Source organism: Capra hircus, chromosome 10 (genome assembly GCF_001704415.2).
Source record: "Capra hircus breed San Clemente chromosome 10, ASM170441v1, whole genome shotgun sequence".
Lineage (NCBI taxonomy): Eukaryota > Metazoa > Chordata > Mammalia > Artiodactyla > Bovidae > Capra > Capra hircus.
Window position 1 is genome coordinate 67076954 of NC_030817.1, and position 27792 is coordinate 67104745.

The 27792-nt window shown below is 51.8% G+C and overlaps 2 protein-coding genes across 2 annotated transcripts; both read right to left on the reverse strand.

Moving 5' to 3' along the window:
• Nucleotides 4131-18773, reverse strand: DISP2 (dispatched RND transporter family member 2). The gene is made up of 8 exons (XM_018054450.1): nt 18582-18773; nt 13496-13825; nt 13180-13209; nt 12914-13037; nt 12544-12659; nt 12093-12223; nt 11624-11721; nt 4131-11174 (listed from the first exon to the last, which is right to left on the reverse strand). Exons 1-8 carry the CDS (start codon nt 18692-18694, stop codon nt 7908-7910), a joined length of 4209 nt encoding a protein of 1402 aa, XP_017909939.1. The 5' UTR covers nt 18695-18773; the 3' UTR covers nt 4131-7907.
• On the reverse strand, nt 20668-27067 carry LOC102170239 (zinc finger protein 36, C3H1 type-like 3). Its single transcript, XM_018054451.1, has 4 exons — nt 26939-27067; nt 24474-24521; nt 22915-22922; nt 20668-21063 (listed from the first exon to the last, which is right to left on the reverse strand). The coding sequence occupies exon 4, from the start codon at nt 21051-21053 to the stop codon at nt 20670-20672; it is 384 nt and encodes a 127-aa protein (XP_017909940.1). The 5' UTR covers nt 21054-21063; nt 22915-22922; nt 24474-24521; nt 26939-27067; the 3' UTR covers nt 20668-20669.

Consider the following 27792-nt stretch of genomic DNA (forward strand, 5'->3'; position numbering starts at 1 on the left):
AAAACATCTATTTCTGCTTTATTGACTATGCCAAAGCCTTTGACTGTGTGGAGCACAAAAAACTGTGGAAAATTCTTCAAGAGATGGGAATATCAGACCACCTGACCTGCCTCCTGAGAAATCTGTATGCAGGTCAGGAAGCAATAGTTAGAACTGGACATGGAACAACAGACTGGTTCCAAATTGGAAAAGGAGTATGTCAAGGCTGTGTGTTTTCACCCTGCTTATTTAACTTATATGCAGAGGACATCATGAAAAATGCTGGGCTGGATGAAGCACAAGCTGGAATCAAGATTGCTGGGAGAAATATCAGTAATCTCATACATGCAAATGACACCACCTTTATGGCAGAAAGTGAAGAACTAAAAAGCCTCTTGATGAAAGTGAAAGAGGAGAGTTAAAAAGTTGGCTTAAAACTCAACATTCAGAAAACAAAGATCATGGCATCTGGTCCCATCACTTCATGTTAAATAAATGGAGAAACAGTGGGAACAGTGGCAGATTTTATTTCTTTGGGCTTCAAAATCACTATAGATGGTGACTGCAGCCACGAAATTGAAAGATACTTACTAACTGGGAGAAAAGTTATGACCAACCTAGACAACATATTAACAAGCAGAGACATTACTTTGCCAACAAAGGTCCATCTACCCAAGGCTATGGCTTTTCCAGTGGTCATGTATTGATGTGAGAGTTGGACTATAAAGAAAGCTGAGCACTGAAGAATTGATGCTTTTGAACTATGGTGTTGGAGAAGACTCTTGAGAGTCCCTTGGACTGCAAGGAGATCTAACCAGTCTGTCCTAAAGGAAATCAGTCCTGAATATTCACTGGAAGGACTGATGTTGAAGCTGAAACTTCAATACTTTGGCCACCTGATGTAAAGAGCTGACTCATTTGAAAAGACTCTGATGCTGGGGAAGATTGAGGGTAGAAGGGGACAATAGAGGGTGAGATGGTTGGATGGCATCACTGACTCAATGGACATGAATCTGAGTAAACTCTGGGAGTTGGTGATGGACAGGAAGGCCTGGTATGCTGCAGTCCATGGGATTGCAAAGAGTCGGACACGAATGAGCAACTGAACTGAACCGAACTGAATGATTATGAAACACTATGTATCTTGCTCAAGGGCATGTTTCTCCTTCCTAACAAAAACATTATGTTATCCTAAGTGTATGTTGTGAGGATGGATGCGGTAATACTTTTCTGTTGTTAGTTCTAATCTTGTTAATTTAAGATGTATGTTGTAGGAGTGGGTATGGGGAAAGTATATAAGGCCTTGAGAAGACTAGGAGTGGGGCACTCTCTGTCTCCCTTCTGATGTCTGTGTCACAGTAGAACCTCTGCCATACAAAAGCTCTGAGTGATCAAGCCTGGTTCCTGGTCCCAAAACTAAATCTTCTTCTTCAGAGATCACGAATCTGACATCATTCACTGTAAGCTATCAGAGTCATTATTTTGTGTTGGGGAGAGATTAAGAGTTCAGTTTTGAACATGACAAACCTGAAATGCCTTTGAGACATTCAAGTGGAGCTGTCAAGTAGGTAGTTGAAAACATACCCTTTGAGCCCAGAGGAGAGCCTGGATTGGTTATGGGCATATACACACACACACACACACACACACACACACATATGTACACACATATATACATACATATATATGTATTTAAGGCTTCCCTGGTGACTCAGACATTAAAGAATCTGTCTGCAATACAAGAGACCTGGGTTCAGTCCCTGGGTTGGGAAGATTCCCTGGAGAAGGGAATGGCTACTAAATCCAGTGTTCTTGCCTGGAGTATTCCATGGACAGAGGATCCTGGAAAGCTATAGTTCATGGGGTCGCAAAGAGTTGGACATGACTGAGGGACTAACACACACACACACACACACGCACACACACACACATATTTAAAACTGCAGTATTGGATGAGATTACCAAGGGAAGAAATGTACAGAGAGCCTTAGGACCTAGGACATTGATGCCAGTACTCAGAAGTTGCAATGACAAGAAGGTGCCAAGCCAAGAAATCTGATAAAGAGGTGCCAGAGAGGTGAGAAGAAAACAAAGAGTGGGGTCCTAGAAGCTAGGAAGGAGGAAGTGGTAAACTGCTGAGGAAGGAAGTGATTATTGAAAATAACTTGAGACTTCGCAGGTGGTCCAGTGGCTAAGACTCCAAGCTCCGGATGCAGAGGCCCTGGGTTCCATCCCTGGTTGGGGAACTAGATATCCTACATGCTGCAACTAAGAATTCACAGGCCTCAACTAAAAAGATCCCGCATGCTACAAAAGCCCTAGTGCAGTCAAATAAAAATAAAATAGCTATTAAAAAAATAAATGAAAGGGCAAACAAGATGAGAATTTAAATGGATCCATTTAATTTAGCAACAAAGAAGTCATTGGTGAGTACAAAATCCTGCAGTGAATAAACTCATGCATATGTTTTCTCATACACACACACAGAAGTCACTGGGGAGTATTAGGAAGAGGAATTCTGTTGGAGAGGCTGGAGTGGAAGCTACACTGGAGCACACTGAAGAGTACATGAGAGATGAGGAGGCAGAGACGGCAGGTGTCAGAGAGTTTGCGAATGGGGTAGAGCAATTGGGCAGTAACTGGAGGTGGGTTGTGGTGGTGAAGGTAGAACTTTCTTAAAGATGTAGATACTAGTGGATACATGTGCTTATGGGAATGAGCCAGCTGAAAGAAAAGGATGCTTCAGAAGGAAGATGGGATGATCAAAGGAGCAAAGTCAGAGAGAAAGGGGCAAGGGAGATGGTACCTAGAGCAGCATCTTCAGACTCCTTTGTTCATACTCCCTCACAAAATATTTATTTTTAAAATGTACCCTCTTCATTTTTGGTTATTGCCTAAATTATTCCATAATTTTGAATAACGGTAAAGGACAATTTTTCTGCCTGTTGTATATGCTCTGTATTTATTTCTAAACTTATTTTTTCCCTTGATGTTTCATTTCAGGTAATTTCTATTTCTATGTCTTCAAGTCCACTGATCCTTTTGGTCTAAAACCTTGAAAGTATTGATTCCATCCAGGGATTTTTTTTTTTTAATCACAGACATTTTAGTTTTCATCTCTACAAGTTCAATGTGGGTATTTAAAATATGTGCTAAGTTGCTTCAGACTCTTTGTGACCCCATGGACCATAGTCCACCAGGCTCCTCTGTCCATGGGGTTTTCCCAGCAAGAATACTAGAGTGGGTTGCCATGCCCTCTTCCAGGGGATCTTCCTGACCCAGGGACCAAACCCATATCTCCTGTAACTCCTGCAGATTCTTTACCTGCTGCCCCATTTTATATATATATATATATATATATATATATATATATATATATATTCTCCAAGTCTCTACTTAAGCTATGTGACCGTAGGGAATACAGTTATGATAATGTTCATATGTTCTTGGCTTTGCTCTCTCAAAGACTTGCTCAAGCAAAACATTCTCAAGTAGTCCTTTTATTTATTTATTTGTTTATAGTGCAGAAAATGGTGCCAGAGTAGTAGGAGTCAGAATGAAGGAAGGGTCACTGCTGGGGAGGAGAGAGCCCTGGCCAAAGACTCCTTCTTAGGCTGATCAATATGCGGAGAGGGAACTTATGAAGGAAGCTCTTGAAATTGACTTCCAAGCCATCTGTATCCACCTATCTGCTATAAACCATTGGTGGGGACATCAACTGCTTCCTTCTTTGTAACAGAAGGGATGAGGAGAGAAGCCAGTAGGAGCAGGGTAGGTAAGCTGGGGACTGGGTGCCTTGAAGGTGAGGAAATTTCTATCTGATGCCTCCAGCTTTCATTATGAATAATGAGTTTTTTGACTACTGAAAGTAGGTGTGCAGAGAGGTGAAGGGCATCTGATGTTGGAAGCAAGTGGAGAAAGTATGAAATGACTGCTGCAAAGAACTGAAACTAGTAACTAGAATGCAAGGAGGCTAGGCAGAGCTGAGGTTACAGGTGAGGCTGTGGTCATGAATTCAAATCCACATCAGTCTGCCCAGCTGAGGGATTCTCTTTAGCGATCTTGAAGCTCTAATTTGTTGTTTGTGAATTTGGTAAACTGTTGATCTTCCCCTTATGTTGAGGTATAACATGAATAACCACACAGAGGCCTGATGATCATGATAAGTTTATCAAGGTCCTTCCAGGGCTCTTCAGCACAAAGTGGCTTGGGACAGCCCACCATTTACATAGCACGTGGTGGCTTTCTTTTGTTTCTTATCTTCCCGAATTGAGTGACAACTTCTCCTAAGCATAAATACCTCTACACCACCTTGAGCTACTGTCATCCCTGTGAGCAAGGGTGAGGGTAGAAAGGGTAAGGAATGTCTGTTTTTTCCCATTCCCAAGCAAATCTTGATGCATGTCATGGACGCCAGAGAGCTCATAATTGCCCGCATGTATTATCAAAGGCCAAGATAAGGCCACCACGAAAGAAAAGATCAGAAACTCTCTGATGTATCTTCTTTTCTGATCCCCTCACTTGCCTTGTCATGGACTGGAAGGAGAGGAATGAGTTTGAGGGGGCTAAGGGCATTTGGCTTATAAATCTCTCGTGAGATGTCTCTTTCAGAATCAGCTGAAGCTGATCTCAGCTCAAGCTGAGATACCGCCTAAATATCACGGTATAGGGTAGGCCCTGTGCCTGTAAAACCTAAGATTTACCAGTCAACTCAGTCTCTGACATTGTCACCAAAGTGCCACAGCCGTGGAAGGATGGGTTTTCCCATAGTAACAAACTATACCAAGTTACATTTTTAAAACATACAATAACACATACTCATGCTCTGGGTATGAGTTCAAGGATCTGTGGCACAAATAGGAGAAATGACTGCAAGTCCCAAAGCAGTTTTAATACAGTGTCTCAGTGTTAAGGAGCCATTTCTTGAATTTCCCAGAGCCTCACAGAATGCTTCTAAGCTTCTCTCCATGTGTATCCAGGGCCATACACTCTTTGTAACCACCATAATGATGATAGTAAATCTGCTGAAAATACTTCAAATCTTGCTTTCCAAAGCTGGGGCAAGGGGGACTTTCCTGGGAGTCCAGTGGTTAAGACTCTGCACTTCCCCTACAGGGGACACGGGTTTGATCCCTTGTTGGGGAACTAAGACCCTGTCAAAAAAAAAAAAACCAAAACACCAAAGTTGGAGCTAGAGATGCAGGTGGGATTATCCACTACTGTGATGCCTGCTGTTGGTTTGGGCCACTCCAGGTTCGAGGGGCTGACTGGGATTACACTGAGTTCTTCCAGTCCTTTGGGCACGCTGGTGTAAAGAACAAATCTAGTCGGTACTTTGGCTCCTCCAGCTCATCTGCCTTCCTGAAGGGTTGTGTGGCCCTGAGAGGCAGCTACAATGATGGAGTCAAGGCCAGACTTCTGCTCATGTTCAGGAGGAAGGGCTCACCTTGTCCTCCCTCTGGGTGATGATCCCAGATGACCAGAGCTCTACCGACCTGGCTGTGTGATAACAGGAGACAGTCCATAGTGCAGAGAAGCCAGGACTCAGAGGCTGATGAGCAGCCCTAGGCCAGAGAGGCTGAATTCCCCTCTGACATGAAGAGAGAGAGGTCCCTTAGAACTCCAGGGAGATGGTCCAAGTTAGTCCTAGTTACTGTCTCTCCTTCCTGCCACCAGGAGTCAGATGGGTATCTTTATCTTGCAAAGCCGATGTAACCTGTCATTCCTGCCCATGGTCTTCTGTCACTTCCACAACTCCCATATCTCATTGATATCTCCATATCCCACTTCTTATAAGTTGGCGTGGGAGGTAAGTCTCAACTATGTATATATATATAAAGCCCAAACCCCCTAATTTGCCTCCAGTTCTGTCTCTTTGGCCCCAGAAAAATCCTTCCCCTCTGTGATGCTCATCTGTAAAATGACCTGGATCAGTGGTTTTCGAGACACATTCTTCAGAGCCATCAAGAGCTTTCAGGGTTCCCCAGGATCCCCTGAGAGGCACAGTAGAAAAGGAGGCTGACCTGGCTCTGGACTTCCCCACCCCCAGCATCCAACAGTGTAGTTGCTTTTTCTCAGCTTTATATGCAGTGTTTCCATACAAGGATTCTTTGAACAAAGGGTCCTGAGGCTCCAAAGTTTGAGAACTGCTGAAACAAATGATTGTTAAGGTCACTTCCAGGCTGAGATACTGAAGCCCAGCTCAGGAATCCTTCCTGGTTACCAGTCCTGGGTGCTTGAGCTCCAAGCAGTGCTCATGGTGACAGGCATATGGCGCTCAGCAAGTGCTGTATGGTGCCATCAGTGACCCACTGATGCCTGCATGTATGGGGGTGGGGGCTGTTTCCCCAGCTAGAGGGTGAGATCCTTGAGGGCAGATGTCTGATTTTCCCTCCATGTCTCTGTCCTCTTATAGTGCCATAGGTGGAGTGGTGCTCAGTAAATTTGTTGATGCTCCACGTGTCCTGAGCTCTCATGTGAGATAAAACCTTCCAGAGAGACCCTTTGCTTTGGGGAAGGAGTGTCAGACTTTTGTCTGCTGAGTGCCCCTAGAGAGACCTGTCCTTTGGGAACCAGAACCCTGACCTGCGAAACAGCATCAGACTGCCATACCTCCAAAGAGGGCAGGCCTGAGTTCCTGCCTTAACTGGATTCTGCCTAGCCTCAACTGCCCTCAGTGCCTCTCCTGGCAGGGGCTCTCTGCACACCGAAGCCATGGACAAGTCCTTCCCCTGACCCTGAACTTGGGAATCAGATCAGCTTAGGTGCCTCATGGATGAAGACATCTCAGCTAGAGCTGGAAGGAAGTCCAGGGGCTATGGGGAGGAACTCCAGGCTTGCTCAGAGTGCAGCTTCTTCTGGAGACGGAGGCCTAAAGTGGTACCCAGAGGCACCTGTGAAGACAGGTTGTTAAAAGGTGCCAGAGCAAAGATCAAGACAGCCGTAGGTCAATGTCCCTGGGGCAGGTAAACAGGACGAGAGTGGGAGCAGCAGTGGAGTCAGTCAGGAAACCTGCTCTGCCACCCGCTCACTATGGGACTTTGTGAAAACAGGTAACCTTAGTTGCATTGTCTTTACCTGTAACCTGGGACCCAACCAACTACAGGCTACCTCACACAGAAGTGATGAGATTCCCAGGACACAATGGGCATGGAAGTGTTCTGCAAACCAAAATAGGCGGGATGTAAAGGATTCTTACTGGTGTTAACAGGGGAAAGGACACTTCCATGCCAGAGCAGCTTTCCATGAGGGACTGTTAGCAATTCAGGGATGCTCTGGGACTCACCATCTCTCCACCACCTACTTTACTCCCAGAAGCCATCTTTGCTTGGCTGGGACAAATTTCTTGACAGACTGGGTAATGTGAGGGGAGTAGACCATTCAGGACAGAGACCCCAGCCCAATTATGACTCCAAGAGGCTCCCCCAAAGAAAAGGAAGTGTCCTGATAAAAAAGCCTCCGAAAGGTGAGAGGCCCAGGAGGCTGCTGAAGTTTCCCAGGGCTCTTGGTTGATGAAGGGGCCCACAGGATCCCAAGGACTGGGTCCCTTAGTCCCACTGAATTTCATGCCCCTTGTCCTGGGGGCCAGGTCAGCCTCCCCTAATACATGGAGCTGCACACATGACCTTCGCCCTTCCAGAGGGTGGGTCCTGGTTGGCACTGTGGGAACAGATGAGCCCTTCGCAGGTCACAAGGAGAGCTTGGCATTTCACTCCAAAGACCACCCCCAAACCAAATCCTCCAGGTGTGGGGAGTAAGCAGCAGCCCAGACCAGGGCCAGAACATCTGGCAGGGTTTAAAATCCACAGCTGGAGAGTGAGACCTCCCCACGCTGATGTGGGAAACACTATCAGGCTCTAGCCTGGTGCTGCTCTGGGTTCGTCATCCCCACAGGCTCTGTGCCCCAGTCGGGCCTCCCTGGGCCTCCCTCAGCTACTGTAGCCTGAAGTGTGGGTGCTGGGCCTGCGGACCCAAACATCTGGCAGATCTGGCTGGCTGTTGGGCAGCACCACAGGACTGCCATCCCCCGGCCCACCACGGCCCTTCCAGGACAAGCTGCTCTGGTGTGAGGGGGGCAGAGATGGGTCGTAAACAGTCTCCTTGAGCGCCAGCCACAGTGTGTCCCGCTTCTCATTGAGCTGGCCCCGTTCAGGTACTGTCTGCTCGGCTTCATCCAGATCCTCTGGGGAGGCACCCACGGAATCTGGCACACGGGCACTCGGCTCGGAGGTGCTTAAGCAGGTCTCATCAGAGACGCTGAGCCCCTCCAGGGTGCTGGCTGAGGAGCAGAGGCAATCAGGGGGCTCCACCACCTGGGGCTTGGGCCTGGGAGGGTGGGCTGGGGCTTCTAGTGAGGCCTGCACCAGCTCAGCCTTCTTCCCTGGGGAGTCCTGCATGGCCCGGGTTTTGGGGCTGGGTCCGGCTTGCTTGTAGGGAGAGGAAGTCTGCAAGGCTGGGCACTGGCTGAAAACTGCCTGGTGGTCCAGGAACAGCTCCCTTGGGGATGCAGGACCTGGCGGGGGCCGGGAGCAGTAGGGGCCATCATGCAGCTGTAGATCTTCAGAGAGCACTGAGGGCCGGTGAGACAGCTTGCTGGTGGCTGTACTGGTGTCAAAGCTGGGACTCCGGCGTCGTGCCAGCGGCTGTAGCTCGTACTGCTCTGAGCAGGACCCAGGCACCCCTCCCACCGGCCCTGGTCGTGGGCGACCTGCCTTCTCCCCACCAGGCTCCCCAGTTCCAGCATCCCACGGCAGGTGTGCACAAGGCCAGAGGATCTGCCCACAGTTCTTCTCTGGTCCAAAGAAACAGCAGAGAGATTGGAAGAAGAAGCTGGCGAAGCCGCAGCTGACGCACTTCACCATCATGAGGATGATGCCCAGCTTGCGATAGAGCAGCACTGTGGCAGGCAGCGTGAGCACACCGGCTGCAAACAGGGCTGCAGCCCCCACTGCTGTGGCGCAGCTGGTCTGGCGCAGTGAGAAGGCCACTCGACTCAGGCGGTCAGGGTGTGGGCACAGGTGGTAGGAGATGCAGTAGTTGACAGTGAAGTCCACAGAGAGGCCCACCGAGGCGGAGAGAAAGAGGGCCTCGGCAGTGTTGAGCTGCCACTCGAGCAGAACCAGGAGCCCCACGGTGAGCAGCACAGTGCCGGCCACAGCTGCCACTGAGAACAGGCTAAGTGGAACATTCCAGGTGCCCAGCAGCAGTGTGGCGAAGGCCAGCGCCAGCGCCAGGCCCAGCACTACTGCAGGCTCGGTGCTCAGGCTGTGCTGCAGGCTGTACAGCTCCAGATGGCTGGTGAACCAACCCCGGCGCAGGCCAGGGGGTGCCCTGCCCAACTCTGCTGCCAGCCAGTGGTTGACCTCAGTGTAGAAGTGGTGAGCCTGGCTGTAGTCTGGACTGTAGGGGCAGTTGGTCTGGAACTGCAGGACCAGGGCAGCCAAGCCGCCCTGGGTATTGAAGCGGGGTCCCAGGTCCCGGGGGCTCTCCGGGCCTTGCTCCAGAGCCATCATCTTGAGGCAGTGTAGGAAAAGCTGCGGGGCCCAGGGGAAGCCCAGGTGGCCACAGCAGAGGCCCGGCCCCAGGCGGGCACAGCCGGGGCTCTCCATCCAGCGCTGGAGGGCCTCCACGAAGCACAATGTGGGCCAGCCCTCCGGCTGGGCCCCGAAGAAGCTTTGATTCCGAGCTCCGCGGCAGAGGGCCAGCAGCCAGCGCTGGGCCTCAGGACCGCTGGCTGAGAAGCCAGGGTCGCTCACCAGTGAGCTGTTGCTGCGAGGGTCCAGAGGGTCTCCCGTGTCCACGGGCAGGATGCCCCACACCAAGACCACAGGCATGTGGCCGCCCTCGCCCTGAGGCAGCCGCTCAAACAGAAACTGCTGACGGTACTCGGCGTCGAAGCGCTCGAAGGGGTGGCTGGGCCGGAAGACCTGGCCGCGGGGCGGCGGTAGCGTGGGCAGCCGCAGGCGGGGGCTGACGCCGGCGATGTAGGCGCCCCCAGCCGCCAGCGCGGCGAACCAGCAGATCCAAATGTAGCGGAACTTGATGACACCGCAGGGCAGGAGGCGCTGGAAGAGCAGGCGCGAGGTGCTGGCGGCCGCCCTCCGGAGGCCGCGGAGCCGTCGGTGGAGTGCCAGTGCCAGTCGCCGGGGCGCGCTGCCGGCCCACGGACCACGCGCCTGGGACGCACAGCCGCGCGCCAGGTAGCGCTCGTGCAGCACCGCGGAGGAGGGCAGCCAGGCCAGCGTGAGCGCCAGGTGCGCCAGCACAGCCGTGCCCATGTAGAGCGCGAAGCAGCGCACGGCCGGGAGGCGGCTCAGGTAGCTGGCGTAGAAGGCCGCGCCCGTGGTGAGGCCCGAGACCAGCAGCAGGTAGCCGAAGTGGTGCATGGTGCGGCCCACGCGCTGCGCCAGCCCCCCAGAGGGCAGCTGGCTCTTGCTGAGGCGCCAGAGGTCGAAGAAGATGAGGGTGTGGTTAGCGCAGACGCTGCTCAGCAGGACGAGGGCTGCCAGATTGACGAAGGGGAAGTAGGCCATCCGGAAGGCCACTCGGTAGAGAAAATAGGCAACCAGCAGAGAGCCCAGCACCCCCAGCAGCACCATGAGCGTGAGGAAGAGCGAGCGCAGGTAGAGGGCGATGCTGAGGAAAATGGCGGCCAGGGCCAGCAAGGGGTACACCGTGTCCTGGGCCAGGTAGTGCCTCAGCAGTTCCTGCTTGAGGCCCAGGTCCATGCCGGTGACGGACGTGTAGTTGTCGGAGAGCCCCCAGGGCATAGCGAGGCGGTCCAGGTAGAGGCCCATCATGGAGGCACCCTTCAGGGTGGGCAGGAAGAGCAGGCTGTACTTGAGGGAGGGCACCTGGTAGTCCGCAGTCTGGGGACTCAGAAAGTCCCTGTCCAGCAGGAAGTGCAGGAGTTGGTAGACAGCACTGCTCCGGGAGCACTTGGTGGGAACCTGGGTACAGCGTGGGGGTTTGTCCTTTCCGGGTCCCAGACAGGAGGGCACCAGGGCACCACGGTGATAGTAGAGGGCACAGGCCCGCAGCAGGGCCAGCGTGCGGGTTGTATCGGCTTGAGTAATGTCTAGGCAGGAGGAGCGATTGGAGAGCACAGCCACGTAGTTGCCCAGGGACCAACTTGGGCAGCACTCGTTGGCTGCTGTACGCTGGCACAGAGCCCCAAAGCTGGGATGGGAGCGGATCTGCAGGGCACACACAGCAGGAGAGAGCTCAGGGGAACTGCCGGGGCCCAGGTTTCTAAGCAGTGTCCCAGGCTCTCTCACCTCCTTTGAGGCAGCAGGGCAGAGGCAGAGGGGTATCTTGACCTGACTGGTCAGGCCCCTGTTCCAGCAGCTACATCTTGACTCCTTCAAGGAGGAGCCTCAGGACCTTTTGAAAATCCCCGGGCTCTGAGGGTCTGTCTCCCAACAGCTATGTCTTGGCACTTCTGGAAGCAGCTGACTCTTCGCTTTCCTCTCCCCCACAACCTGGAGCCTCTTAGCAGGGTTGCAGTAATTTTCTAAGCAGGGAATGCTCTTTCCTAGCCCAGCCTGGCAACCTTGGTTCAACTCTATTTCCTTATGATCAGGTCCCTGGTGTCCCTGGCTCTCCCCACCCCCACCAAGCCCCAGCACATCCTCAGCCAGCTCACCTGGTCATGTTCCATGCGACACATAGAATGAATGGCGTGCAGGTTCCACAGGCTGCCCACTGAGGTGGACATGAACACCAGCTGTGCATAGCTCTTCTCTGCAACACACAGCCCAGAGCTCAGTGCTTTGGCCCCAGATCCTGGGCCCACCAAAGGGAAAGATGCTTACTCTGGGCCATAAGAGGCTCAGATTCTCAGGAGCCTCAAACCTGTGCCTGGCTGCCTGATGCTGGGCCTGCATCCCTCCCGTGTGCCACACCCCTGTCCAGCTTGACCCTTCCTGGCTGGAGCAACTGAGACCTGCCTCATCCTCCCAGCTGTAACCCTTACTTCCTTGGTTTGAATGTGACTGGCCAGTCTCCTTCCGCTTCTGTCTGCCCAGATTTGTTCTCCTGGGCCCTCCAGTTCTAGTAGGTGGGGAGAGGGAGAACCACCATTAAAGCTAGGAACTGGCCAGGCTGCAGCTTACCAGGGGGGCCACAGAAGAAGCTCTCCTGCCCTCTGTCCTCCAAGGACTCCACCATCCTCCGAGGCCGGACCATCCCCTCTTGGGCACTGCTCCAGGGTGTGGCGGGACTCAGAGTGGTATGGGGGTTTGAGCTAAGGTAGAGAAAAAATCTATACCAGGCACTGTCCAGAAGTGAGGGGCTCAGAAGGGGCCAGATACCATTGCCCAGGGGGTTCCAGCAAGGCCCTCTGACCTGATTTTTTTTTTTTTAAACTTTGTTTTGACGGCACTACATGGCATGTGGAATCTTAGTTCCCTGACCAGGGATCAAACCTGTGTCCCCTGCAGTGGAAGTGCAGAGTCCCGACTGCTGGATAGCCAGGGAAGTCCCCTGACCTGTCTTTGGCTCCTATCTGGAGACCTCGTTCTATCTCTGGTTGCCCCCAAAAGTGGAAAGATGGGAAGCCATTACCTGTTCAGCTCAAGGTCTGGGGAAAGGGAAAGCAGCTTCTTGGGGCCTGTGAGGGCCTGCAGTGCTCTCCAGACAACTAGCTTGCGCCCAAGGTCCGTGTCCCGAGGCTCAAAGCCCTGCAAGGAGGAGGGCAGAGAAGATCAGACCACAAAGAGGGGGAGTTCTTCTTCCTTCTCAGTTCTGCTTCTTTGGGTCCCTGAGCAGGGAGGCCTGGCCTGCCTGCCTGTATGGTTGGACCCGAGGATCACCTCTGTACCCTTTCTGAGCTCTCACTGGAGAGTCCACTCCCAGCAGGGCCACTCCAAAGTTCTGCCCCAGACCGAGCTGAGGTGGTCAGGCATGGGGGCCCCATCCCTCCGTGGCCCCTCACCAGTAAGGGCTTGGAGAAATCAGGTAGCTGGCCCCCCAGCAGTCCAGCCAGGGTGCAGAGGAGGATGAAAGCCAGACACAGCAGCAGCACGGCCACTGGGCACTCCGCAATCAGCTGGGAATAGCTGGGAAAGAGGAAGAGATCACACATGAGTTGGCGTTGGGCATGGTAGCAGGGAATAGATGAGCTTAGAAGCCACCAAGGAGGGATGGTGGAGCTAAACTGGGCCTGGTCACCCCGTGGGTTCAGAGAAGGCCCAGGCCTACCTCTTTGGCATCCGGAAGGCCCGTTCCTGCCTATGGGAGAGAAGAAAAGACACTTGCTTGCTGTAGTCCTCTTGTAAGGTGGGAGGTTGGAGTAGGGGTAGAGGGTAGAGGAAGTTGGCATCGAACCTTGCAAGCCTCCCCACTCCCGAGTTCCAACCCTTCCTTCCTCTTCCCTCCAGGCTGCCTCCTCCATCAGAGACAGGAGACACTTGGGCTGCCTCCTAGTGAAGGAATCTAGACCTCGGGGAGTTGGCCCCACTTTGCAGCCCTGCCCTACCTTCCAGGGCAGCTGGCCAGCTGCTGGACCCCTCCTTACCTGACACTGACCACGTGGTGCTGCACAGATGCTGGCTTCCAGGTCCCATCACGCTGTGAGGGGGCTGGGGAAGGGCTGAGGCTGGAGCCATGGGAGCACAGTCCTGCCCGGTCCCCAAGCCCTGGCAGGGAGCTTGCCCCCCGGTGCTCCTGCGGTGCTCGGGGATAGGTAAAGTGAGCAGGGGCCAAGGGGCTGGATGGGCCCACAGGCTGGAGGGTGGAAGTTGCTGGTGGTGGTCCAGAAGAACTGGAAGGGTCCTCAAGGGGGCAGCTGTGGAGGGAGCAGCTCCTCTCTGGGCTGGCCTCTGGGGCCACAGCCTTGCTCTGGGACCTGGGGGAGGAGGAGGCAGGGAAAATGGGGGTGAGACAGTGGTGGTCCATACCATGCCCCTGCAGTGTTCACTGAGCTGAGACGGGTGGGGCTTGGGTTTTACTGTTACTGGTTCTGGCAGGAGGCGATGAGGATAGGGCCTCTGGGTCTACACCTCCAGCCTACTTCTTGGGGTTCCTTGTCTCATTCCCTCATCAGTCTCTGCACCTCTAAACACATATGATTAATTTGCACCTTTAAAAACCATACAGGGGAAGTACTTTCCTTTTATAGAGTTGAGAACTGATGTTCAGTGAGCCCTGAAGAGCCAGGCCTTGAGCCCAGCTCTGTCTGCTGCAATCCTCTCTTCATTCTCTTGTCAGACGCTAATTAAGCACCTGCTGCACTTTTGTTCCCACCTTAAAAGCCAAGGAAAGTCAGGAAAAGTTTGGCATAAGCAATTATTGTCTTTTTTTACCAACCCTAGGACTTTGGGAAGAGGTTTGCTCTGCAAGGGTGTGCACAGCTGGGAGAGGGAGTTAGGACCCCCAAGAGACTTGCCAGGAAGGAGTCAGCAATAGATTCGTCTTTCCAAATTACTCATGGGGGCAGTATTCTGTGCATGGACCCAGCCCCACTCCTTGGGTGCAGGGGGAGTTGTCCTACCCCAGTGGCAGGATTGCTAGACCTAGGACAGAAGATGGTCACAGAACCAAGTGCCTGAGGGCCATGGGTGATTCCCAGAGGGTTCTGGGCCCAACAGTGGGTCTCCTTCCTTCCATCCTCCTGGCTCACCTGGCCTGCTAGAATTTGCATAGCTCCCATGGAACAGCCAGGTGTCTGCTGATCCAACCCTGGCTTCCAGTCTTGCCTGCTGCACTGCTGAAGGGGCCATGGGCCAGGGTCCTGGCTGTGATGGCAAGTGGACATTGCCCACAGAGGCTGGGTTCTGCCAGAAATCAAGTAGAGGAACTGAAAAACAGTAAGCTCCTTCTCTTCCTGCCAGAAAGCTGGATGGCAGGCAGTCGAGGGGCAGGGGATAACCCTCATGCTGAAACTAAAATGGGGGAGCAGTGGAGGTGGGATCCTGGCCCCATCATCCTTTAGCTCTGGGGTCTTGGGAAAGATACACAGTTCTCGGAACATTGACATCCTTGTCTGTTGAGTGAGGGTATGAGAATAAGGTCCCCCTCTCAAGTTAGTCGGAGAAGGCAATGGCACCCCACTCCAGTACTCTTGCCTGGAAAATCCCATGTATGGAGGAGCCTGGTAGGCTACAGTCCATGGGGTCGCTAAGAGTCAGATACAACTGAGCGACTTCACTTTCACTTTTCACTTTCATGCATTGGAGAAGGAAATGGCAACCCACTCCAGTATTCTTGAATCCCAGGGATGGGGGAGCCTGGTGGGCTGTTGTCTATGAGGTCGCACAGAGTTGGACACAACTGAAGTGACTTAGCAGCTTAGCAGCAGCTCAAGTTAGTATGGGAATTAACTGAGGTAAGATCTGTGAGGTGCCTGGCATGGAGCCTGGCATGTGGAAGACATTTGCTTTCCTGCCTCTTCACACTCAGTGCTGCAGGAAGTGTGTAGATTAAGAAGTATATTTATATTTATAATTTGAACTCTTTAGGCACTTCAGATAATATGTCTCCATTTGAGAACTTCTCACACCTTAAGAATCTCTCTACATATATAATTATAATTACTTTTCTTTTTAAAATATTTATTTGTTTCTGGTTGTGCTGGGTCTTACCTGCAGCATGTGGGATCTAGTTCCCTGACCAGGATCCAGAATCCAGTCCCCCTGCATCAGGGGCATGGAGCCTTAGTCACTGGACCACCAGGGAAGTCCCAGTACTTTTCTTTTAGTTATCAAAAGCTGCATTAGAATTTATCTCATGGTTTATTTATTTATTTTTTAATTTTTATTTTTACTTTATTTTACTTTACAATACTGTATTGGTTTTGCCATACATTGACATGAATCCACCACAGTATCTCATGGTTTAAACCACTATTTCTTCTTCTTCTTCTTTTTTTTTTTTTTTACTAACTCTACATTTAGAAAAATAGGAATTTGACTGAAGTTGTTTTCAAGCAAGACCTCAGATGACCCCATAAAGTTAATGATATAGCAACCAGTGTCCTGGCAGATAAATCCCTTGTACATCCATCCCCATGGGCCAAAGGGAAGCTGGAAAAATAACCTGGGTTTCATATGTATAAGTGGGGATATCTATTTCTTTAAGATTTTTATTCTGCAGGTCTTTTCTGAGCACTTGCCACATGCTGGGCACTGTGCTTGGTCTGGGTTGGACCCTGAAGGCATGAAGGTGACCCATTTTATTTTGTATACATTTTTGGTTGCACCCTGTGGGGTGTGGAACCTTAGTTCTCATATCAGGGATTGAACCCATGCCCCCTGCCTTGAAAGGTGGAATCCTAACCACTGGACACCAGGGAAGCACAAGGTGACCCATTTTAGTCTTGGTCTCCCTCGTTAGAGTAGGGCCTGCTTTCCAGAGACAGGAGGGTGGGGCAGCCAGGGTGCCTATTTCAGCTGCCCGTGATTTTAAAGCATCACTGAGCTTTGGGCTTGTCTTAGGAGTCAAGTGCCCACTTGGAGTGTCAGTTCCTTTTTCATGAGGGAAGCCAGCATTCCAGGGGGTAGTGGCTGAGAACTGAACTCAGTCCTCCTTAACCAGCCTACCAAATCTCATCAGCACCCCCCTTGCTTAGCAGGCTCCTGTTCAAGGGGGATTTCAGTCTCCCTCATTGGTTTGCTTCTACTGGGATCTCCCTAACCCAGCCCCTTCCTGTCAATCCCTTTTATCCCTTTCCAGGAACCTAGGATCAGCTGTCTGCCTTGCTTCCCCTGGGGGCTTTCATTCTCACCCTCAGTTCCATGGCTCTGACTGGGATGAGCAGTTTCCTGGGCTGCTTGCCTGGGCACATTGGCCTGTAGGCCAAGTGACTGGGGCAGATAGGAAGGTTAATGAAAAGGGAAGACACAGGTCTGACTCATGGCCATAGAAGTTAGGGCCTGGCTAATAATGCCCCAGACCCTCACTTGGGAGCCCCATAACGGGCAAATATACAGGAGTATTTACCATGCCCCAAGCCCATGGACATATAGCTATATGAACATCCATGTGATCAGGCAGAATGGTCAGGACAGATGAGGGAGCTCCAGTTCATGCCACTAGGAAAATAAAAAGTAATTTTAAAGACACAAAGAATGAACTGTTTCAATTTGCCCTGTTGTCTTTACATTAGTAAATGTGTGTGTGTGCGTGCATGCATGAGCGCGTGTGTGTGTGTGTGTGCGTGCATGCGTGAGCGTGTGCATGTGCTGTCTTATTCATTCTCCAGGGTGCTGCTTAGTTCAGCAGGAATGATTTTTGTTTCTTGGAATGAAATGAGTCCCCTTGCCTGATTTGTCCAGGGTCTCTGGGGAGGGGCAGAGAAGGGCCAGAGGTCTCAGGGAGTTATTAGAAGACAGCAAATAGTTCCTGTATTCAAGTATCAGCCCTATGTGCATGGGAAGTGAGTAGTCCAAGATAGGGCTGATCCTGGGCAAAATATCTGAGGCAGCAAAAGACTCTCCAGCCTCTTCTAGGGATGCTCCTGGCCCCTGCCCTGTCACTATCTCTGCCCTGGCCATCCTTGGCTCTTTGGTCAGGCCATAGTGCCAGGCAGTCCCCTGGTCCAAGGAGCACATTAATCCTGTCTCTCATCCCATCGCAGAAAGTTCTGTGCCTTTCAGTCTGAAAGATGGCTAAATCTATCCAGGCTGGTTTGACAGTAGAGGGAAGGAAACATTTCTCTCTGCTTGTGGGGTCTCCTCTTCACTCTGAGGTACAGAATATACATTTAACTGGGGCAGTCTGGAGATAATGTGTTCACCTCTGCTTTTGCCCCCAAAGAATGCTTCCTATTTCAGTCCAGGCAGGAGAGAGAGGCAGCGTCATGTCAGGTGAGGGATCCTGGGGGCGGCAGAACAGGCAGGGCACAGAAATTGCGCCATATTGTTACCTGGCTGGGCTGTTCCCTCACACATATGGTGGAGGAAGGGAGAGGAGAGGCACCAAGATCTGGGCCCTCAGCAGGAAGCTGTTCCTTCTGTCCTGCCAGCCTGGTGCTCCTTCAGGGAAGGTACTGACCACGACCTGACTCTCAGAGCCAGCCAACCCATCACATCCAAAGGGTGCAGGTGGCTGCCACACGTGGGGACTCCAGCCCACACGTGCGCAGCTGGCCATGCGGGGCGGCGGACTGGAGACCGATGGTGATGGACAAAGACAGACCCTAGTTTGGCAGCCGAGTGTCTGGCCTCTCCCTAGGACATACACCTTGGCGAGTCCATCTACGACACACACGCACCCTCGAGCACATTGACATGCTAGAACCCGGACTGAGGTTGCTGCAGGCTTGGGGCTTACAGAGAAGACGTGGGGGCAGGGCCAAGAGGGAGGGGTTCTGGAGGCCGGAGGGGCGGGGGGAACTCGGGGTCTTAGAGGTAAGGTAGAAACAGTGGGTGGGGCAGGTCCCGGGGGCAGCGAGGGCGAAGGGGGCTGATATTAGGGAGTATCAGGGAGAATGAAAATCGGCAGAGAGAGGGCGTGGCCAGGGGGCCAGGAGTCTGGCGGCGCCAGAACGGGCTCTGGGAGGGTCTGGGGAATGAATGGGGCGACATATGGCGGCTACTGGGAATATCTGGGGCGCGGGTTCTGGGAAGGACTGAAGCTGGGTCTGCGGAACAGTCCGCCCCTACCTGTCCGGGGAGCTGCCTTCTGGGGCCAAAAGCTCCCCCTCGGGCCGCTGCTCCCCTTCCGGACCCGGGCCGGGAACCGGATCGCTGCTGCTGCTGCCGCCACCACCGTCCATGCCCGTGGGCGGCGCCGCTGTCCGGGCGCCGGTGCTGAAGCGGCGGCGGCAACGGCGGCGGCGGGTCCCTGCGCATGCGTCGACGCCAAGCGGGCCGGTCACTGGGCGGGGCCGAGGAAGAGCTTGGCCAATGGGCGCGTCACTGGGGGGCGGGGATAGAGGCTTCCCGCCGCGGGGCTGTCGGAGCTGGGGGCTCCCTGTCTTTAAACGATCCCCCGAACTGCTGTTGTGGGCCCCTCTACCCAGGGCATGTCTGACAGCTGCTGTTAGGAGTCTGGCCATCTGGCTGTAGCTCGCACACCGGCGTTTCTGGGGTGGATCGGTCTTCCGTGAGGGACAAGGAAACGCGACCCCAGGCTCCGTGTCGAGAGCCTCATAACTTGTAACGCTGATTCTTCAAGCCCAGAAGAGCAAGCAGCTCCATGCCGACACTTTACTGCTCAGAATGCTGAGGGGTTGAAAATTTGGGCTACTTTTACTCCCATATTTCTCTGAGCTTCCCTCAGCGGACCCCCACCATTTCCTTCCCAGCGAGGCTAGGCGCCTGTTCAAGTTGGATCTTTCTCCAAGTTGGTCTGGACCTGGGTCTGTGCCCCTCAAATGTGGAGCCTCGATTCTGTTATTCAAGTGCGAGTATGACCCGGAAGAGAGAGAAGCGACTCAGAGAATCCTCAGCTCCTTTTCTTAGAACTACCTCACTTCAACCTGGAAATGTAATCATTAGCCACTCATTTCCGAGTTCTTGCTGCCTCTGCCGTCAGGGAATGGCTGTGAGAGAGGGGCAGTGTGTTGGGAAGTGGAGAGGCATGGTTGGAGAGCTGTAGTAGCACCAGAATAGGTAGGGTCCCTGTGAGAAGCCTGGGAGTTGGGAAGTGGAGAGGCCCCCAAATGTGGAATTTGAATGGGTAGAAGGCAATGGCACCCCACTCCAGTACTCTTGCCGGGAAAATCCCATGGATGGAGGAGCCTGGAAGGCTGCAGTCCATGGGGTTGCTAAGAGTTGGACACGACTGAGCGACTTCACTTTCACTTTGCACTTTCATGCATTGGAGAAGGCAGTGGCAGCCCACTCCACTGTTCTTGCCTGGAGAATCCCAGGGACAGGGGAGCCTGGCAGGCTGCCGTCTGTGGGGTCGCACAGAGTCGAACATGACTGAAGTGACTTAGCAGCAGCAGCAGAAGGGATTTTACAGCAAGCAGGCTGTCTGTATGTTTGGGAGATGCCTTGGCTGAAGAATAGGGCTGGGAAGAGTCAGAACCCAGTAGTATCTGGACTATGGGTATCCCTAAACTGTGTGCAAATGCCACTCTATGCAAGGTATAGACCAGTAGGGGATGGGGGTGGGAGAGTCTAGAGGTGTAGAAGTGGTGGCCCTGCCCTGAGTAGCTTAACTTGGTTGGAGAGATAAAAGCTGTCCCATTAGTTGATGCCAACTGGGTAGAGTGTGGTTGGGCCCATGCAATGGTCGATATAAGCTGCAGAGAAAGGAGCAATGTGCAAAGACAGAGAGGACCTCACTCATCCTAAAGGGCTTTAGGGAAGGCTTCATGTTGATGGTAGAGCTTTGGTTGGCTTGGAAGGAAGGCTTTCCTGACCGGGGCTGAGGTGGAGGTGATAGTGATGGAGAAACTGTGCAAAGGTAAGGAGTCTGGAAAGTTCTACATATTTTCAGGGATAGTTAGTTCAGGATCCACTGAAGGCTTCTGTGGATCCTTCTAGGAGGCATGCACAGCCCACTGTGTCTGAGTGTATGTGATGTGGTAGAGGTGATGAGACCATCCTTGAGAGCCTTTAATGGGGGATGGGGCAGAAGTGCAAACAAAGGAGGGGTGACCTTATTCAGCTGTGTGCTGTGGACACCACTGAACCAAACTACTGAGTATGCCTGACTGGGACCAATTTTCATAACTAGGAAATTCAGAAACCACTGGGCCCCCTGAGTGTCAGGTTGGATGTGAAGGAAGATTTGCTCTTTTAAGAGTAGAATATGGCCTCTAGGAGGCTGTTTATTAGGAACAGAAGATTCTGGTTCAGGCCCCATGCTAGATCACACTCCCCATTCTTGGGTCCTGTTTCTTCTGCTTCCTCAGTGATGTGGGCCAGGGGGGTGCCCAGGGGGCCCAGGTGGGTGGCCCCTTCCAGGACAGTGCCCTGATCCAGGGTGGGGACATGGAGGGTGGGGGTGCCCAGGGCCAGGGGGGTGCCCATGGCCATGGCAGTGCCCAGGGCCAGGGGGGTGCCCATGGCCATGGCAGTGCCCAGGGCCAGGGGAGTGCCCAGGGCCATGGCAGTGCCCAGGGCCAGGGGGGTGCCCGCCTCCATGGCTGTGCCCAGGGCCAGGGGGGTGCCCATGGCCATGGCAGTGCCCCTGTGGAAAATCAGATGAACAATATTAGAGTCAGAGGTCAGTGCCAGTCTTACCTGAGATCAACTCCTCTTCTCCCTTCCCCTTGTCTCTCTGCTGCTCCTCCTCTACAGGACACAGGATTCCTGGGTACTAGTAGGGGCTCATGGTAGAGGTCTGGGAGACAGAGATAGCAAGTGACTGCTCCTAGTTTTAGGCCTTTTGCCTTGATGAAACTAGAGCACAGAGCAGACACAATGGGAGGAAACTAGATTAATTGAGTTCTATTCCTTGAGCTGAGATATGGCTCCCACCCTCTGGACCTTGGTTTATTTTATCTGTGACTAAGAAGCTGAAGTATCTCATCTTCTCCCTTCCTTCACCCAAGAACCCATGAAGAGTGATTAGAGGTTTTGCCATGTTGACTACTTAGAAATGAAGGTAGGGCTGGGGGAGGCTACAGAAGAACTCAGTGAGGACCAGGGGCACGGAAGAGATAGGAGGCACAGAGAGGAGAGATGCAGGAGCCAAGGGGAAGGAGGAGTCAGCTGAAGGGTGGGAGGAGACAAAGGTAAGGATGTGCTTGTTCTCTATGTAGGTAGTACACGTGTGCAGGTAAAGATCTGTACTACCTCTACATAAAAATAGTTATGTCTATATACATGAACCTATAAAGACCTTCTGTGTACACAGGTACATGCCTATGGGTGCATGTGCCTGGCTATGTGCATACATGTCAACAGAAGTACATGTGAGCCCATGCCTGTCCCTGAGCAGGTGCCAGACTCATGAAATCAGGAAGAACAGAGAGTAAAATCAAGGTTTTATTGCTTGAGGCAGAAGAGTCCTGGAATGGGTGGTTTACCTTTCTGTCTTGGCTGGAACCACTCCTGAGGCCCCGAGGCCAGAGGAGTTTCTTTGCCTCTTAGCACAGGCCCAGGGAAGAGAGGAGACACAATTTTGCTTCTGGTGCTGGGCACTGGGGGCCTGGGACCCCCAAGGGAGCAGGCAGTGGAGGGTTATGGCCCTACTCTGTGTGTGTGCATAAGTCGCTTCAGGTGTATCTGACTCTGCGACCTGACACTTCTTTTGCCAAGAATACTGGAGTGGGTTGCCATGCCCTCCTCCAGGGGATCTTCCTGACCCGGGGATCAAACCATGTCTCTCAAGTCTCCTGCATGGGCAGGCAGATTCTTTACCACTAGCGCCACCTGGGAAGTCCCTAGGGGTTGGATAACTCCCCAGTCTGCTGCTTCCTAGGGCCTGATAATGGCTTATAACCTGTGGGAAAGAGGCAGGCTCCAGGGTTAGGAGTCTTTTCTGTGACAATATTAAGGCAGCCGCTGCCCCATCCAGGCTCAGTGACGCCTGGAAATTTCCACCTCCCACCCTGCTTGCCTCTTCGATGTCTCTTTTGTGGTGGGGGCATTCCAGGCCTAGGAGTTGGGTCTGTTAGTGGTGGGGGGCTGGCGGAGGGGAAGCAGGGAGGAGGGCAGACAGAGGCAGGTCACGGGTCCCTGCAGTGTGGTTGGGATTTGGGAGCAAGCCAGCCATCTGAGAGGGCTGTGGGTAGCCAGGAAAGCAGAGAAGCATGGAACAGGAGGGGAAGCAGCAGGAGAGAGGATGAGCTGCTGAGGCAGGGAGGGGATGTGAGAAAAGAAGAGGGACAGATGGGAAAACTGGGGAGGAGTAGAGAAGGCTGCCGCCAGGGGTTGGACTTGTACTGTGATGCTCCTTCCCTCCCCACCCCCTCACCCGTGGGGCTGAGGCCTCCCTACTCTACATTTGGGGGATGTCTGTGGCTGCCGCCAGACTGTCTAGGAAGAGGACTGACAGCAGAGAGGGAAAAGGGAGATGGCTGGGGAAGTTTCCTACCTGTGGGCCTGTGGAAGAGGAAGGAGAAAAAAAACAAAGAGCTTTGGTTATTTGGTTCTGCAGTGAGAATCCTGTCTTCTTCCTAGTGCTGATTTTGTGCCCACCTTCCACTGTCCTCCCCCAATAAGGCTCCTCAGACTTGACCAGTTGCCTGACCATCATTCATTCATTCATTCATTCACTCAACACATACATGTATATGTGTGTGTGTGTGTGAATGCAAAGCTCAGTGGTGTGTCCCTGTTTGCTCAAGAGCTGGCTGAGTTCTCCTGGGTGGGGTGGGGCTGGTTAGGAAGTGTGGGTTCTAGTCCTCACTCTGTCAGCTGTCTGCCTCCTTGACCTTTTGTTTTTTAAAAATTTTTTTTATATATTTGACTGCACTAGGTCATAGTTGCAACGTGTGGACTCTGAGTTGTGGCATGTGGGATCTAGTTCTCTGAACAGGGATCAAACCTTGACTTCCTGCACTGGGAGCACAGAGTCTTAGCCACCTGGCCCACCAGGGAAGTCCCTCAACCTTTTTTTAAAAAAAATAATTTAATTTTATTGTTGGAGTATAATTATTTTACAATGTTGTGTTAATTTCTGCAACACAGAAACTGTACAAAGTGCACCCTCCCAACCTATGTCAAAGTCCATGACACTAAAGGAGGCGCCCTGGTTCTTTTATTTCCACCTTCAGGTGGGCCCCACATAGCCTCCCCCTCTGCCCCTTCCCCCCAGATTCCACCTTTCTCAGGCTGATCTCTGCTTAGATCCTCAGCTGTTTCTTTGCTCATGCTTATAACCTTCTGGTTCCAGCTCTCAGACTTTGCTCTTATCTCCTGCCACTTGGAAATCTGTCTTGCTTCACTCTGTGTTACGTTCCTGCAGGAAGTTCACTTGGGTTGGACCGTCCTGCCTGCCTTGTCTGCCAAGCTTCGGGTCCAGTGGGCTCATTTCTGCCATAACCTATCTGACTGGTCCTGAGTATTTATTTTGTAGTGCTCTGTTGGTGGGAATCATCTACTTGATGAGATTTATATTGAGGGCCATCATGGTCTTTTGTTCCTTTTGAGGGGAGCCATTGGCATAGCTGCCGAGAGCTGAGTTCTGAGCCCCAGATCCTGCCACACCTCCAGGGCCTCACCCTGAGAAAGACTGATAACTTCCCTGGAGCTCACGTGAACAGTGGAGGGAGCCCCTGTCTGTTTCATTCCTGAAGTCGAAGACCTAGTGACATGAAGGATGTGTGGGCATGTTTCTTAAACTGTAGAGTGTATTAAGAACATGGGGCTTGTTTTCTTTTTGGAACCCTACCACCCACACACACACACACACACACACACACACACACACCCACACACACCCACACACACCCACACACACACCCACACCCACACACCCACACACACCCACACACCCACACACCCACACACCCACACCCACACCCACACCCACACACACACACACACACACACACGGCTTGCATTAGATGTGACTGACCGCCCCTGACTTCATGACCTTCCCTCCCTTCTTATTCCTTCTTCCACGCTACGGTCTCCCACCACAGTACTTACGTGGCTCCATGTTTTTGGAGCAGGCACAGGGAATGACGAAAGGAACACCTATGAGTCAATGGGTAAAGTTTAGTTTACTGTAGTCTAAACCTCAGTCTCTCCTTCTTCCTCCCAGGGATGCACACACGTAGCCCCTTAAGAGATGAAAGGGATAAACTGCTCCCTCTAGCTTAGCTTGGGGCTCAGTATGGAGCTGGGTGCTGAGTAGGTGCCAGGCGTGGGTGTGGAGTGAATGCAGTGGGTTTATCCATCTGGTATGTAGACAGAGACATGAGAACATTATGCATCCCTGAACTATATACCCTTACATGTGACCCCTCAAGATCCACCCCCAGACTCACAATCATGAATGAACTCATTTCTACTTGGGCCAGTTTCAATCATGTTAGTTATTTGTGTAGCGTGCCTGCTATGTGTCAGGCCATGGTACTCATAGTCCCTATGAGTTTCATAGTCCCTAGAGACTTTTGTCCCTGTGTGATGTCTGGCATAAAGGTGGGGGGAGGGGGGAAGTGGTGCGGGGAAGCTTGGAGATCAGTTCACTCAGACCTGGGAGGACTGGGTTAGTGGGTGGGTGCTTCTGGGGGATGCAGGGGACCCTAAGACCTGTGCCTCCAAGCCACAAATGAATGGAAACCTTCCCTGATCCAAGCTGCCTGTTCCCGCCTCTTCCCACTAGGAGTGGAAGCTGGCTTGGTGATCTGAGTCAATTTGTTGTATGCCAACAAGTGTGCTATCATAGGATGGAGCTTCTGGGCTTCTGAGGTGCTCTGGTGCCAAGGCTGGCATTGTCTTGCATGGGGCTGGTGCATAAGTCATAATGGGCAATTCCAGAATGGACCCAGTGCAAATGCGGTATATTCACTTTTGTTTCTGACCCACAACTCAGAATATAATATGTAACATACAGACCAAATGCCTGACATCAGGGTACTCTGGTTGTTGAACACAGAAGCACAAATGTTCACACACCACATACAAGCACACACATCTGTACTACAACAGCCCAAGCCTCTTGCAAGACAGGACCCTGGCACCTTTTGAGTCATCTGTTTCATTGGCTTTTACTTGGGCCACAAATGTTGAGCTGAGGTCAGCCTCTGAGCTATGCTATGATCCTTCTTGCCCCCTCCTCCTTCCCCTTAATGAGTGATGAGTCTGGAAGAGATTCGTGGGACTAGTTCTGGGAGAGGGGGTGGTAAAGAAAATGTTAGGGCCAGCCAGGATCTGACTTGGAAGAAAGAGAAAAGACTGACTTTGGAAAAAACCCATCCCATTAAGAAATGGGCAGAGAACTTGACATTTTTTTCCAGAGATGACAAACAGATGGCCAGCAGGTACATGAAAAGGTGCTCAACATCAGTAATCATCAGGGAAATGGAAGCCAAAACCGCAATGAGATATCACCTCACACTCGTTAGAATGGCTATTATCCAAAACACAAGAAAGATGTTGGCAAGGATGTGGAGAAAAGGGGATGTAAATTGGTATAGCCACTACTGAAAACACTATGAGGTTCCTCAAAAAATTAAAAATAGAACTGCCATATGATCCAGTAATTCCACTGTTGGGTATTCATCCAAAGAAAACAAAAACCCTAACTTGAAAAAATATATGCACCCTCATATATTCATTGCAGCATTATTTACAACAGCCAAGACATGGAAACAATCTAAGTGTCCATCAACAGAGGAATGGATAAATAAAATGTGTATTATACACAATGAATATTATTTAGCCATAAGAAAGAATGAAATCATGCCATTTGTGACAGCATAGATGGATCTTGAGGGCATTATGCCGAATGAAGTAAGTCGGAGAAAGACAAGTACTACGTAATCTCAATAATATGTGGGATCTAAAACAATCCACAAACAAAACTTTGAGCTCATAGAATCAGAGAACAGATTGGTGGTTGCCAGAGGTGGTGAGTAGAGCTTGGGTGAAATGGGTGAAGGGGGTCAAATGGTACAAGCTGTTGTACACCTGATATAGATATTGATATTGATAATTAATATTATTGATAATTATACCTCAATTAAAAAAAAAAAAAGACAGGCCTTAGACTGTCCCTCCCCAGTTCAGACTAAGGTGCTTGGGGGATAGGAGTTGGTGGCTCTGGAAGGAAACTAATACAATCCCTTCGACCAGCTAAGCCCCTGTGCCTGGCACATTAGAGGCTGTAAATTCAATTCTAACTCAAGTAGAGAGCAGACCCAGGAGTCGGGGCAAGGCCGGGCAGGGGGCAGGCACCTAGACACATAGCACACAGACCTACATTGCATTTATGAGAGATACAGACCAACACACACACACACGACACCCACACAAAGACACAGTGACACAGATACCAGTTTAGCACACAGACACACATACCCAGGGAGACCATGATCACAAAGACCCACAACACAAGCTCACAGAGCCCCTCCTGTCCCCTCCCACAGCCCGCAGAGCTGGACCCTTACCTGGGAGTGCAGAACAGGGGACAATAGGCAATCTAAGGCGCTATCTGTCCTCAGGAGTATTTGTAAAGGATGGGGAGGGGCTGGCACGGTCAGGTCCACAGAGGGTGTGGAGGAATGAACAGGGCTGGGCTAAACTTAAACAGGGCAAAGAGTGGTCGGAAGCAGGGTGTGTGTGTGTGGGGGGGGTGTGGGGGTGTGGGGGGGTGTGTGTGGGGGTATGTGTGTGGGTGTGTGTGTGTGTAAGGAGGCTGGGTGGGAGGGAGCAGGGAAGAACCCAGTACCCCATCAGTCTGGTAACAAGATGCCACAGAACCAAGGAGGCCGGGGGCCCACACCATGGCAAGGCTGTTTATCACCCAGGGGCCATCTCGGAACACTTTCAGAGAGAGCTGCTACTGAATGTCAGGCCACGAGGTGCTTCACACTCTTTAGTTAACCCACTGACTCACACAGAACAGTGAGATTATCGCCTGTTCCCATGGGTGGAGGAGGAAACGATGCACCTCGTGGAGGGGCCTGTGGAACCTTTGCCCTGCACAGCAAACCCCAGGCCTGAACTCTCGCATGTGCCACCCCAGCTCAGGGAGCTGCCTGGGAGTGAAAAATGAATGAGTCAGGAAAAAAACAAAACAAAACAAAGCTTGTGGTTGTCAACGAGGGGAGGGACACATCAGGGGTATGGGAGTAACAGATACAAAGTACCATATATAAAACAGATAAGCAACAAAGATAAGCAGCTATACTCATCATCTTGTAATAACCTCTAATGGAGTATAATCTACAAAAATAATTGTAAATCAATTACATTTCAACTTAAAAAAGTGTTTTAAAGCAGGACTAGGGATAAGATTAAT